The 14177-nt window shown below is 42.9% G+C and overlaps 1 protein-coding gene across 3 annotated transcripts in view; it reads right to left on the bottom strand.

Annotated features, from left to right (window-relative positions):
• Positions 1-14177, bottom strand: part of LOC139381335 (transmembrane protein 87A-like) — a 47822-nt gene that overhangs the window by 19977 nt on the left and 13668 nt on the right. The window contains exons 19-20 of one of the 3 annotated variants that reach the window (XR_011628543.1): positions 10652-14125; positions 8572-10200 (exon numbers count right to left, since the gene is read on the bottom strand). The exons of 1 other annotated variant lie outside the window; for it this stretch is intronic. Coding sequence is in view for 1 of the 2 variants with exons in the window: in XM_071124786.1 (XP_070980887.1) it covers positions 14084-14125 (42 nt within the window). In the remaining variant the exon portion in view is untranslated. Of the gene's footprint in view, positions 1-8571; positions 10201-10651; positions 14126-14177 lie in introns of those variants that run through there. One more of the 3 variants, XM_071124786.1, reaches the window with a different exon arrangement.

Here is a 14177-nt window from a genome sequence, read left to right as displayed (position 1 = left end):
TCCTCCAGTGAAGGGGTGGAGGAGAGAGAGATAGAGAGAAGAGAAAGACATGCCCTGATCGTGTACTCACTACACCCCTGCCTCAAAATGACAATGCTCTTTAATGGCCGACTCAATACTTATCATTAGTAACATGCCTCCTGCACTCAGCTTACTGTCCTCGTTTGAAGCTGTATGTTTGGCCTATTTGATGATGCACACATATTTTGTAGAAGTTCAGAGGAGGGTGATATTGCTGGAGACAGTTAGAGAGCAGAGTACTGTCTAGTCTGGGTAACACCGAACTCTCCAATTCCTCCTGACTTCAGAGTCTGGAATGACTCTTTGATGTTGTCGGCACAATGCGTCAACAATGAAGGGGGCTTTGATTTTACTGGTTGGTTCTCCTCTGTGTCTTTCTCAGTCAAATGCACAGCCACACACAGCCCCCAAGCGCCACACCCTTCTATTACAACAGAAATGGGCAGTACTTTTACCTTGTTCAATACCATTTTCCCTCTACCACTAACTGCTAGTGGGAATTTCAATGCTACAGTTGAATTCAGAAGTTTACATACACCGTAGCCAAATACATTTAAATTCAGTTTTTCACAATTCCTGACATTTAATCCTAGTAAAAATACCCTGTCTTAGGTCAGTTAGGATCACCACTTTATTTTAAGATTTCACAATGTCAGAATAATAGTAGAGAGAATGATTTATTTCAGCTTTTATTTCTTTCATCACATTCTCAGTGGGTCAGAAGTTTACATACACTCAATTAGTATTTGGTAGCATTGCCTTTAAATTGTTTAACTTGGGTGAAACGTTTTGGGTAGCCTTCCACAAGCTTCCCACAATAATTTGGGTGAATTTTGGCCCATTCCTCCTGACAGAGCTGGTGTAACTGAGTCAGGTTTGTAGGCCTCCTTGCTCGCACACACCTTTTTTAATTCTGCCCACAAATGGTATGTAGGATTGAGGTCAGGGCTTTGTGATGGCCACTCCAATACCTTGACTTTGTTGTCCTTAAGCCATTTTGCCACAACTTTTGGAAGTATGCTTGGGGTCATTGTCCATTTGGAAGACCCATTTGTCACAAAGCTTTAACTTCCTGACTGATGTCTTGAGATGTTGCTATAATATATCCACATAATTGTCCTCCCCATGATGCCATCTATTTTGTGAAGTACACCAGTCCATCCAGCAGCAAAGCACCCCCACAACATGATGCTGCCACCCCCATGCTTAACGGTTGGGATGGTGTCCTTCGGCTTGCAAGCCTCCCCCTTTTCCTCCAAACGTAACGATGGTCATTATGGCCAAACAGTTCTATTTCATCAGACCAGAGGACATTTCTCCAAAAAGTACGATTCTTGTCCCCATGTGCAGTTGCAAAACGCAGTCTGTCTTTATTATGGCGGTTTTGGAGCAGTGGCTTCTTCCTTGCTGAGCGGCCTTTCAGGTTATGTCAATATAGGACTCGTTTTACTGTGGATAAAGATACTTTTATACCGGTTTCCTCCAACATCTTCACAAGGTCCTTTGCTGTTGTTCTGGGATTGATTCACACCAAAGTACGTTCCTCTCTAGAAGTATGGTGGCTGTGTGGTTCCATGGTGTTAATACTTGCGTACTATTGTTTGTACAGATCAACGTGGTACCTTCAGGCTTTTGAAATTGCCCCCAAGGATGAACCAGACTTGTGGAGGTCTAAAAAAAATGTCTGAGGTCTTGGCTGATTTCTTTTGATTTTCCCATGATGTCAAGCAAAGAGGCACTGCGTTTGAAGGTAGGCCTTGAAATACATCTACAGGTACACCTCCAATTGACTCAAATGATGTCAATTAGCCTAACAGAAGCTTCTAAAGCCATGACATAATTTTATGGAATTTTCCAAGCTGTTTAAAGGCACAGTCAAGTTAGTGTATGTAAACTTCTGACCCACTGGAATTGTGATACAGTGAATTATAAGTGAATTAATGTCTGTAAACAATTGTTGGAAAAATTACTTGTGTCATGCACAAAGTAGATGTCCTAACCGACTTGCCAAAACTATAGTTTGTTAACAAGAAATTTGTGGAGTGATTGAAAAACTAGTTTTAATGACTCCAACCTAAGTGTATTTAAACTTCCGACTTCAACTGTATGTTTACATTTTGAAATGACGCCGCGCTCGGTTTGTTGGTTTGGAAAGTTTTGAAACTGTCTGAAAAAATGTATTGGAAAAGTTTGGTTAGTATCTTTTGATTATGTATCCCACGTCACAGTTAGCCCTTGTGGCTGGAACTGCGGATTGTCCCAGGATTGTAGCTGTCTGGAATCCTACTGTTTGTTGCTGTTTCCATCTTCCCTGTGACCTGACCTGTCTGGAATTGTGGGGAGTAACAGCGTAGCCTACATTGCCATGACAAAGACCAAAGCTGGTGGGAGTACTGTTGAGGACAGGGGTGTCTCTCTATCACAGGGGAAGGTTCTTTCAAATTAACGAAAAGAGTTCTACAAGCAGTTGTTACAACATCAAAAAAATAGCGTCAAGTGTTTTGTCCAAATTACTGGTGGATTCAACTAATAAAAGAATAGACAACCTGACCAGAGTGGTCCAGGACCTGAATAACAGTTTGCTGTTCTCCCAGGATCAGCTCGATGAGTTTAAACAGGAAAACGGCAAGATACAACAATCTGGAAGTCACTGAGAGAGGACATTAGTTCAGTATGTGAATCCATGATAACAATTGCAGAGAAATCAGATTGTCTCGAGGGACAATCAAGGCAAAAAACCTTATTGTAGACTGTATTGCAGAATCTCCACATGAGACCTGGACGGAGTCTGAGGACAAAGTGAGGGAAATGATCTTGGAGAAACTGAAGATAAGACCACAGGAAGATTGAGTTGGAGTTCGCCCACAGGACTTGAAAACCCACCACCGGCTCAGGTGACAGGCCCAGGCCGATAGTCATCAAATTCCTGAGTGTCAAAGGACAAGGTAGTGGTTCTGGAAAGAGCCAAGAACTTGAGGGGAACGTACATCTTCCTCAACGAGGACTATCCTGAATCTGTGCGTCAGAATAAAAATAACTTACCCCTGCTATGAAAACTGCAAGAGCATGTGGGGACATTGCTTACATCCGATAAGACAGGCTCATTGTCCAGCCTCCCTCCCAGAAGCCTGGAAGGGATGAGAGAGCCAAGCCTATGGGTTCGTAGCTCCAACCCCACAGTGGACTAACACACACCAACTGATTAATTGACTGCGAAATTGATGTTTTTTTTTATTATCTTGCTTTGTTTGCTCTTTTCCATATTATATCTATCTCTGAGAATCTACCCAGGAAAGGGCTGAAAATAGCCCATATTACTATACACTACATGACCAAAAGTATGTGGACACCTGCTCGTCGAACATCTCATTCCAAAATCATGGGCATTAATATGGAGTTGGTCCCCCCTTTGCTGCTATAACACCCTCCACTCTTCTGGGAAGGCTTTCCACTAGATGTTGGAACATTGCTGCAGGGACTTGCTTCCATTCAGCCACAAGAGCTTTAGTGAGGTCGGACACTGATGTTGGGCGATTAGGCCTGGCTCGCAGTCAACGTTCCAATTCATCCCAAAGGTGTTGGATGGGTTTGAGGTCAGGGCTCTGTGCAGGCCAGTCAAATTCTTCCACACAAACCATTTCTGTATGGACCTCGCTTTGTGCAGGGGGCATTGTCATGCTGAAACAGGAATGGGCCTTCCCCAATCTGTGGCCACAAAGTTTGAAGCACAGAATCATCTAAAGTTATTGTATGCTGTAGCGTTATGATTTCCCTTCACTGTAACTAAGTGGCCTAGCCCGAACCATGAAAAACAGCCCCAGACAATTATTCCTCCTCCACCAAACTTTACAGTTAGCACTATGCATTGGGGCAGGTAGCGTTCTCTTGGCTTCCTCCAAACCCAGATTCACAATAACAGGACTTACAGTTGACCAGGGCAGCTCTAGCAGGGCAGAAATTTGACGAACTGACTTGTTGGTAAGGTGGCATCCTATGACAGTGCCACTTTGAACTGAGCTCTTCAGTATGGCTATTCTACTGCCAGTGTTTTCTATGGAGATTGCATGGCTGTGTGCTCGATTTTAATACAACTGTCAGCAACAGTGTGGCTGAAATTACCAAATCCTCTAATTCCAAGGGGTGTCCATATACTTTTGTATATATTGTGTATTTAGCCTTAGAAATAAGGTTCATGAAATCAACAACTTGCTAACATCTGATGACATTCATACAGTATATTAGCCATTTCTGACACTCAGATAATTCATTTGATACAGCAGTAGCAATACAAGGATATAACATCTATAGAAGAGACAGAAATGCTTGTTGCTATATACACTGCTCAAAAAATAAAGGGAACACTTAAACAACACAATGTAACTCCAAGTCAATCACACTTCTGTGAAATCAAACTGTCCACTTAGGAAGCAACACTGATTGACAATACATTTCACATGCTGTTGTGCAAATGGAATAGACAACAGGTGTAAATTATAGGCAATTAGCAAGACACCCCCAATAAAGGAGTGGTTCTGCAGGTGGTGACCACAGACCACTTCTCAGTTCCTATGCTTCCTGGCTGATGTTTTGGTCACTTTTGAATGCTGGCGGTGCTTTCACTTTAGTGGTAGCATGAGACGGAGTCTACAACCCACACAAGTGGCTCAGGTAGTGCAGCTCATCCAGGATGGACCATCAATGCGAGCTGTGGCAAGAAGGTTTGCTGTGTCTGTCAGCGTAGTGTCCAGAGCATGGAGGCGCTACCAGGAGACAGGCCAGTACATCAGGAGACGTGGAGGAGGTCGTAGGAGGGCAACAACCAAGCAGCAGGACCGCTACCTCCGCCTTTGTGCAAGGAGGAGCAGGAGGAGCACTGCCAGAGCCCTGCAAAATGACCTCCAGCAGGCCACAAATGTGCATGTGTCTGCTCAAACGGTCAGAAACAGACTCCATGAGGGTGGTATGAGGGCCCGACGTCCACAGGTGGGGGTTGTGCTTACAGCCCAACACCGTGCATGACGTTTGGCATTTGCCAGAGAACACCAAGATTGGCAAATTAGCCACTGGCGCCCTGTGCTCTTCACAGATGAAAGCAGGTTCACACTGAGCACGTGACAGACGTGACAGAGTCTGGAGACGCCGTGGAGAACGTTCTGCTGCCTGCAACATCCTCCAGCATGACCGGTTTGGCGGTGGGTCAGTCATGGTGTGGGGCGGCATTTCTTTGGGGGTCCGCACAGCCCTCCATGTGTTCGCCAGAGGTAGCCTGACTGCCAGTAGGTACCGAGATGAGATCCCCAGACCCCTTGTGAGACCATATGCTGGTGCGGTTGGCCCTGGGTTCCTCCTAAAGTCAATGCTAGACCTCATGTGGCTGGAGTGTGTCAGCAGTTCCTGCAAGAGGAAGGCGTTGATGCTATGGACTGGCCCGCCCGTTCCCCAGACCTGAATCCAATTGAGCACATCTGGGACATCATGTCTCGCTCCATCCACAGACTGTCCAGGAGTTGTGTGGAGGCCACACACACTACTGAGCCTCATTTTGACTTGTTTTAAGGACATTACATTCAAAGTTGGATCAGCCTGTAGTGTGGTTTTCCACTTTAATTTTGAGTGTGACTCCAAATCCAGACCTTGATAAATTTGATTTCCATTGATAATTTTTGTGTGATTTTGTTGCCAGCACATTCAACTATGTAAAGAAAAAAGTATTTAATAAGAATATTTCATTCATTCAGATCTAGGATGTGTTATTTTAGTGTTCCCTTAATTTTTTTGAGCAGTGTATATATGACCCCCGTACTTTGAGTATTTATTTTCATTTATATATATATATATATGAAAATAAATACAAGAAAGATATATATGAAAATAAATACTCAAAGTACGGGGGCCAAATAAAATCACCTGCCGGCCACCTATTGGGGAACCCTGCTAATATGCATTTCTTGGCGTCAAGGCCTCCAGGAGAAACCCAAGCACAGGGGTTTACTACCAAGTTATGTGTAGGGTAGCATGCAACATTTTTCTGTTGTCTGTCACAATGTCAAAAGAGAGACATGAACATTATCAGAATGGAAAGTTGTCATATAAAGCTGTCACATATAGCATTCCCAGCTTGTGTTCCCTTCACACACAAAATGAAGAAATGATCATCTCCAACATTCCAAATGGTCCAGATTCCGACGGCATGGGCGTCGACCATGTGCTCTCCATTCTCCTAAAACAACATCCCTCCTTCCTTCTTCTCCTCTTTACTTTTGTACCCATTTCAAAATGGCCCTGTAATAACCAAAAGTATGAAACTCTATGGAAAACCAGAAAGTGATTCTGAAAGGCTAACAGTAGAGCCTTCTTTCCCCCGGAGCGTGAGTCACTTCATGAAAACAGAAAAGCAGTGAGATTTTTGTCAGTGGGCTATTTCAGAAAACAATTTGGAGGACGGTGAGGTCGGCTGTGGATCGATGTGGGATAAATGTCTGGAGGTAGTCCAACAGTAGAACTCTAGTCTCTCTCTCTATCACTCTCTCTACCTCAAAACCTCCAACATATCAGCAACAAAGCTAACACTCAACTCCAGCCAGCATCAGAGAAACAACAACAAATGCCGCATTATGGGAACACGAAGAAACAGACCTCATGATCGTCACTTATGAGGCCATCATTGACAAGCAGCTCTTAGAGGTTTACATTAGCCACTAAAGGATGTTCTAAAAAGTGTCTGATCACTAGAAAAGGTGTCACAGGGTGGAAGTTGAGGGTACATAGGGGTACCCTGACATAAAAATGTCAAACACAGGGGCCTCTGCAGGTTACTTACAGTCAGGGCCCAGTGCTGATTTAGAATCAGATCTCCCCTGTCCATGTAAAGGGGATACCTAGTTAGTTGTACAACTGAATGCATTCAACTGAAATGTGTCTTTTGCATTTAACCCACCCCCTCTGAATCAGAGAGGTGCGGGGGGCTGCCATAGCTTTTTACCTTGTCAGCTTAGGGATTCGATCCAGCAACCTTTCGGTTATGGGCCCAACACTCTAACCACTAGGCTACCTGCTGCCCCTCTAATCTTATTCATTATAATCTTAAAGGAAAAACTGATCCTAGATCAGCACTCATACTCTGAAATGCTTTGTGAATATGGGCCCTGGGCTCCACACTGTCTGTTGATCCCAATTCATTCCCTGCCAAACTTTACATCCCTCTTGGCCCTGAGTAGGTCTTCACTAATTAACACAGCCACAAAGTCACAATTGTTAAAAGGTGCTGTGGCTGTGTTAACTAGTGACAAACCCCTAAGCAACCCTTCGATGTTAGCAGATCTGTAAGGTGTAAGCTCCACCTCTACACAGCATACTTCCCCAATACCCTTTAGTTCAGCAAACTTTTGGGGCCAAGAGGGAGGGAATTAATTGGGTGTCAACATAGGGATATGGTTGGCTGAGGGATTTCATAACCCTACATTCACCCTGGCCTGGAGCAGTCAGCTTTCTAACAAACGCTGTGTCATTTAACAAACGTTTCTTACTTGATCATTTGAAGAAAGCTTTCTTTAAAAACATGTTAGTGAAAAACAAGCTTTCATTGTGACAGGACACACACTGCAGGTGCATGCGATTGTAGAGTTCACGAGGTGTTCCTACATAAGTGCCTTCACAACATTAACAGCCTATAGCCCTCTGTGGAACAGATTGGGTTATTCACGCAACTCAGGAACACGTTGAACAGCCTTACTGAACAGTCAAGAAAAATACATATCACTTTTAAAAATATAAGATTCAAATACCATTAAAAAACAGCTTAGTCTGGTCATCAAAAGGATGTCCTAAAACCCCCTCATGGTAAATACAGTATATGTAAATGTTCTGAGCGGTTTCTCTGACTTCGGATGAAAATGAGTTATCCGCTATCTGCGGCACACGAACAGCTGTGCAAATGGAACATCTCATTCCACTAGACTAAAACAGGGGTTCCCTTTCCAGCATTGGGTAACATCCAGCGCACACAAGCACTGTTCATGAAACAAACTGTTCACACCCCTCATTGGTGAAGAGAATTTTGCAGGTTTAAAGCTAATTGTCTTGCAATTCTATACATTCTGCCGTGTATTCATGTGATATGTGACAAAAAAAATACAATATCTATGGGAAATGTTATTGTTTTACAGCCGACACGGGCTACTTGATCTGGACACTTCTGACAAGTTACAAATAGCTCTCTAAGGTATGCAATGACTGACATGACAAGGGGAACCGAATTCTACTATTACAACTTTCAAGAGTAAGTTTAAAGCTGGACTGAGTTCCTAGAAAACGTCACCCAGGCAACACAGGAACACATTGGTTTGGTAAGAAATCTGACCGAGGGAACAGTCCTGCCAGATGGTACAGTATACCACCTCGTGAGAGCACCAATATGACGTCATATGATGATAGCACATCTGCCTGACTAGATCATGGCTGGGTTCAGGACGCTGAAATAACCAAGATCTTATAATGATCAGTGGTTATAATATTTTCCTGTGACTGCAATAATACAAAAACATATTTGTAAAATAAACATGTTTTATTTACAATTAAATTAACCATTGTATTACAATAACAATCAGAAATACAGATTCTCTTTCTCTCCAAGTCTACAGAAATAAATAGACGTACAGGCAAATGTATATGTACTTCCCAAATGGCACCTATCTAGTGAGTTACTTTTGACCAGGGTGAATAGAACTCTGGCCAAAAGTTGTGCACTCTACAGGGAATAGGGTGCCATTTCAGAAGCAGCCCTGGAATTAAATGTTCAAGCATAGTTCTGAAGACAAACCTTCCAAAAATAGGTACAAGGCAATAAATATTCAGTCACCTGGTGACTTAGGAAACAACAGAACTAACAGTCAGCCAAAACCAGACTGTTCTGTGAAAATAACAGACAAGTGAATACAGTCGTAGGCTACATGACAGGGAAAGAATGAGCATGAAGGCAGCCAAGGTCTGAGTAAGAAGCTGCATCTAATTCTGATTTTTAGAAAAAGCTCCAAATACACTAGGCCTGATTCCCAAACGCATCCCTAGACCCTACTGCCTACACACGAGATCTGAGGGGAAAGATTGGAAAATCTAGCGGGTAGGGGTTGTTTCTGGACAGGTCCTAGGAAATAGTTGGAGTTGAGAACGAGTAAATGGACAACCCCCTAACCTTGTCCCTAGGCTGCAGAGGACAACATCATGAACCAATCCAACATAAACCCCTTGTGCCTATCCAAGGTCCAAAACGATATAACCGCCATCGATAAAAGACAGCACTGTGCAGCCGTCTTCATCGACCCGGCCAAGGCTTTCGACTCTGTCAATCACCGCATTCTTATTGGCAGACTCAATAGCCTTGGTTTCTCAAATGACTGCCTCGCCTGGTTCACCAACTACTTTTCAGATAGAGTTCAGTGTGTCAAATCGGAGGGCTTGTTGTCCGGACCTCTGGCAGTCTCTATGGGGTTGCCACACGGTTCAATTCTCAGGCCGACTCTTTTCTCTGTATATATCAATGATGTTGCTCTTGCTGCTGGTGATTCCCCTATCCACCTCTACGCAGATGACACCATTTTGTATACATCCGGCCCTTCTTTGGACACTGTTAACAAATGAACTTCAATGCCATACAACACTCCTTCCATGGCCTCCAACTGCTCTTAAATGCTAGTAAAACTAAATGCATGCTCTTCAACCGATCGCTGCCGCACCTGCCCACCCGTCCAGCATCACTTTAGAATATGTGGACATCTACAAATACCTAGGTGTCTGGTTAGACTGTAAACTCTCCTTCCAGACTCACATCAAACATCTCCAATCCAAAATGAAATATAGAACCGGCTTTCTATTTCGCAACAAAGCCTCCTTCACTCGTGCTGCCAAACATACACTCGTAAAACTGACTATCCTACCGATCCTTGCCTTCGGTGATGTCCTTTACAAAATAGCCTCTAACACTCTACTCAGCAAATTGGATGCAGTCTATCACAGTGCCATCCATATACTACCCACCACTCTGACCTGTATGCTCTCGTAGGTAAAGCTCCACCTTCTCAGTTCACTGGTAACCATATACTGGGGTGAAAACAGACTCTATTTGTACATCATCATCTGCACATCTATCACTCCAGTGTTAATGCTAAATTGTAATTATTTCACCTCTATGGCCTATTTATTGCCTTAACTCCCTAATCTTACTACATTTGCATACACAGTGTTGTTTTTGTTGCACTGCTTTACTTTATCTTGGCCAGATCGCAGTTGTAAATGAGAACTTGTTCAACTGGCCTACCTGGATAAATAAAGATTGGGATTGTTGGTCCACATGAAATTATTTGTTTTACATGGTCAGCCATAGTAGTACGGAGCTCCTGGGTTATATAATTGCCATGGTGCCTAGTGGCAGCCTCGGCAGAGAACTCATGTACATATGTAATAATATTTAATATTTTGTACCAAGTTTTACATTTTTCAATAGCTAAATGAGTGCAGATCAAGTCTTGATATCATGAATTTGAGTCATGCCCATAAATTGTAGTGGTGTAAAGTACTTAAGTAAAAATACTTTAAAGTATTGCTGAAGTAGTTTTTTGGGGTATCTGTACTTTACTATTTATATTTCTGCCAACTTTTACATTTACTCCACTACATTCTTAAAGAACCCTACTGCCTCTGATCTGGCAGACTCACTAAACGCACATGCTTCATTTGTAAATTAAGTGTTAGAATGTGCCCCTGGCTATCTGTATATTAAAATAAAATGGTGCCATCTGATTTGCTTAATATAAGGAATTTGAAATGATTTATACTTTTGATACTTAAGAATATGTTAGCAATTACATTTAATTTTGATACTTGAGGAAAAGTATTTAGTTCTAAATATACTTATGTAGTATTTTACTGGATGATTTTGACTTGAGTCATTTTCTATTAAGGTATCTTTACTTTTACACAAGTATGATAATTGGGTACTTTTTCTACCACTAGGAAATGTATGAAAATCAGCATTGTCAACAAGCTAGGTAATGCTAGCTAGCCGGTGTGTTTTCATTTGAATTACACCGATGACTCAGGGTTGCTTTTCACCAACGGTGATCCAAGAGGCAGTGGGACAGCTTTTCATTACTTTGGAGGATACTTCTGAAGTGATGACTGTACTCTGTGGGGATCTCAAAGCTCATCACAGTCCCAATACAGAGAATCTGCAGACGACGGAGATGCCCTGATGACATGGAGCTGCCAGCCTACCTGCCTGCCCTTGGACATGCTGACCAGACCACCATCGCTGCTGACCATCTAGCTATGAGCTTCCAGATCCTCTCATGAGAGCAGCTGTCCATCTGGAGGTTTCAGGAAACACTCAGACTTGACCCATCTACTGTTGTAGCCTATATCTCTAAATACATGCTTGTTGGTTATTTTGCTTAACAAGCACTTTGAGATTCTGTCTAATGAAAAGCACTATAGAAGCCGAATAAATTATTATTCATTATAACTTCTCAATGCCATGGGCCTCAACTAAAGTACTGCCTCTACTAACCAACCTCAGGGGTGCATCAGTGATGTGAAACTTTCTGAACATCAATAGCAGATAGAACGGAATTGTGTCGGCTCTAGCATTATTCTTCTGACAGACAGATAGAAATGTCTTGTGTAGAACCTATCTGAACAGACCCAAGCCCTGTGATCCTACACTTACGTCAACACTACTGTTTAGTACTGCGTAACACACACTAAACGAATTAATCCTGTGTCCCAGCCTAGAAAACACAATGCAGACAACTCTCCCCCACACAACACATCACATTATACTTTGGTTAGGAAGCAAAAAAGCTTCACTCAGTGAGATATAATAAACACTATATATACACACACACCTCTGAATTATCATCCATCAAAATATCACATTGGTCCTATATTACATAATGTATCCAATTGGTGTAGAAATAATATACCAGCTTGTTCCCCTCTCCAAGATACAGTATAAAGTCAAGTTTTATCACAAAAACTGTCCCAAATGGCATCCTATTCCCTATACACATTATAGTCATTTAGCAGATGCTCTTATCCAGAGCAACTTACAGAAGTGAGTGCATACATCTTCATACTTTATCGTACTGGACGCCCAGTGGGAATCGAACCCACAACCCTGGCGTTGCAATCACCATGGTGTACCAACTGAGCCACACGGGTCCATAGTTCCCTACTTTTGACCATTACCCCATAATGACGAAGTGAAAAGAGGATTTCAGAAATGTTTGAAAATGTATGAAACAAACAGAAATACCTTATTTACATAAGTATTCTGACCCTTTGCTATCAGACTTGAAATTGAACTCCAGTGCATCCTGTTTCCATTGATCATCCTTGAGATGTTTCTACAACTTGATTGGAGTCCACCTGTGGTAGATTCAATTGATTGGACATGATTTGGAAAGGCACACCCTAGTCTATATAAGGTCCCACAGTTGACAGTGCAAGTCAGAGCAAAAACCAAGCCATGTTGTCGAAGGAATTGTCCTTAGGGGTTGATACAGGATTGTGCCAAGGCACAGATCTGGGGAAAGGGTACCAAAAAATGTATGCAGCATTGAAAGTCCCCAAATACACAGTGCCCTCCATCATTCTTAAATGGAACAACTTCCTAGAGCAATCAAGGGAGAAGGACCTTGGTCAGAGAGGTGACCAAGTACCCGATGGTGACTCACACAGCTCCAGAGTTCCTCTGTGGCGATGGGAGAACCTTCCAGAAGAATAACCATTTCTGCAGCACTCCACCAATCAGGCCTTTAGGGTAGTGGCCAGACAGAAGCCACTCCTCAGTAAAAAGTACATAACAGCCCTCTTGGAGTTTCCCAAAAGGTACCTAAAGGACTCTCAGACCATGAGAAACAAGATTCTCTGGTCTGATGAAACCAAGATTGGATGTCAAGCGTCACATCTGGAGGAAACCTGACACCATCCCCTACGGTGAAGCATGGTGGTGGCAGCATCATGCTGTGGGGATGTTTTTCAGCGGTAGGGAGTGGGAGACTAGACAGGATCAACGGAAAGATGAACAGAGCAAAGTACAGAGAGATCCTTGATGAAAACCTGCTCCAGAGCGCTCAGGACTTCAGACTGGGGCAAAGGTTCACCTTCTAACAGGATAACGACCCTAAACACACAACCAAGACAATGCAGGAGTGGCTTCAGGACAAGTCTCTGAATGTCCTTGAAGGACCCAGCCAGAGCATGGACTTGAACCCGATCTAACATCACTTGAGACCGTAAAAAAACTGTGCAGCGACACTCCTCTTCCAACCTGACAGAGCTCGAGAGGATCTGCAGAGAAGAATGGGAGAAACTCCCCAAATACAGGAATGGCAGGCTTATAGTGTCAAACCCAAGAAGACTCGAGGCTGTAATCTCTGCCAAAAATGCTTGAACAAAGTTCTGAGTAAAGGGTCTGAATTCTTATGGAAATGTGATATTTCAGTTCTTTTATTTTGCAAAACATTCTAAAAACCTATTTTCATTCAGTCATTATGGGTTATTGAGTGTTGTTTGATGAGGGGAAAAAAAAACAATTTAATCAATTTTAGAATATGGCTGTAACGTAACAAAATGTGAAAAAAAGTAAAGGAGCCTGAATACTTTCCGAAGGCACCGAATAGGGAATAGGGTGCACTTTGGGACACACTCAATTGTTATGTCTTGGTTTGTGGAGAGGGTGAGAGGGCTAAACACATTAGGGCACACTGCAGCAAAAATGTTTGCAACGGAAAACTATAACCAGCATTTCTTATTGGACAAGCTCCTGTTTAAATCAGTTTTCTTCCATTTGATACCCAATGAATAGGACCCTGCTGATGGCCAAGTCAGAGGTGTTAAGCCCCAGTAGTATTGTAGACAGAGGTCTGACTGTCAGCCTAAACAGGCCTAGGACGGGAGAGGTGTCGCACTCCTGGTGATCTGTCTCTTCCATGCCATGCAGGATGAACCAATCTCAGAAGGAAGAGATGCTCTGCATCCATCGTGGGTAGTAGGAAGATTTCCCATGTTACTCCATCTTGGACATTTCATATTTTGTAGTCATCATTTCCTAGGTAAGGAATACAGTGGAAAATATATATATCTCTCTCTCGAATACCATA

The sequence above is a fragment of the Oncorhynchus clarkii genome, chromosome 23, assembly GCF_045791955.1.
Source record: "Oncorhynchus clarkii lewisi isolate Uvic-CL-2024 chromosome 23, UVic_Ocla_1.0, whole genome shotgun sequence".
Taxonomy (NCBI): Eukaryota; Metazoa; Chordata; class Actinopteri; order Salmoniformes; family Salmonidae; genus Oncorhynchus; species Oncorhynchus clarkii.
The sequence above is the reverse complement of the archived record's forward strand: the minus strand, read 5'-3'. Positions and strand labels throughout refer to the sequence as shown.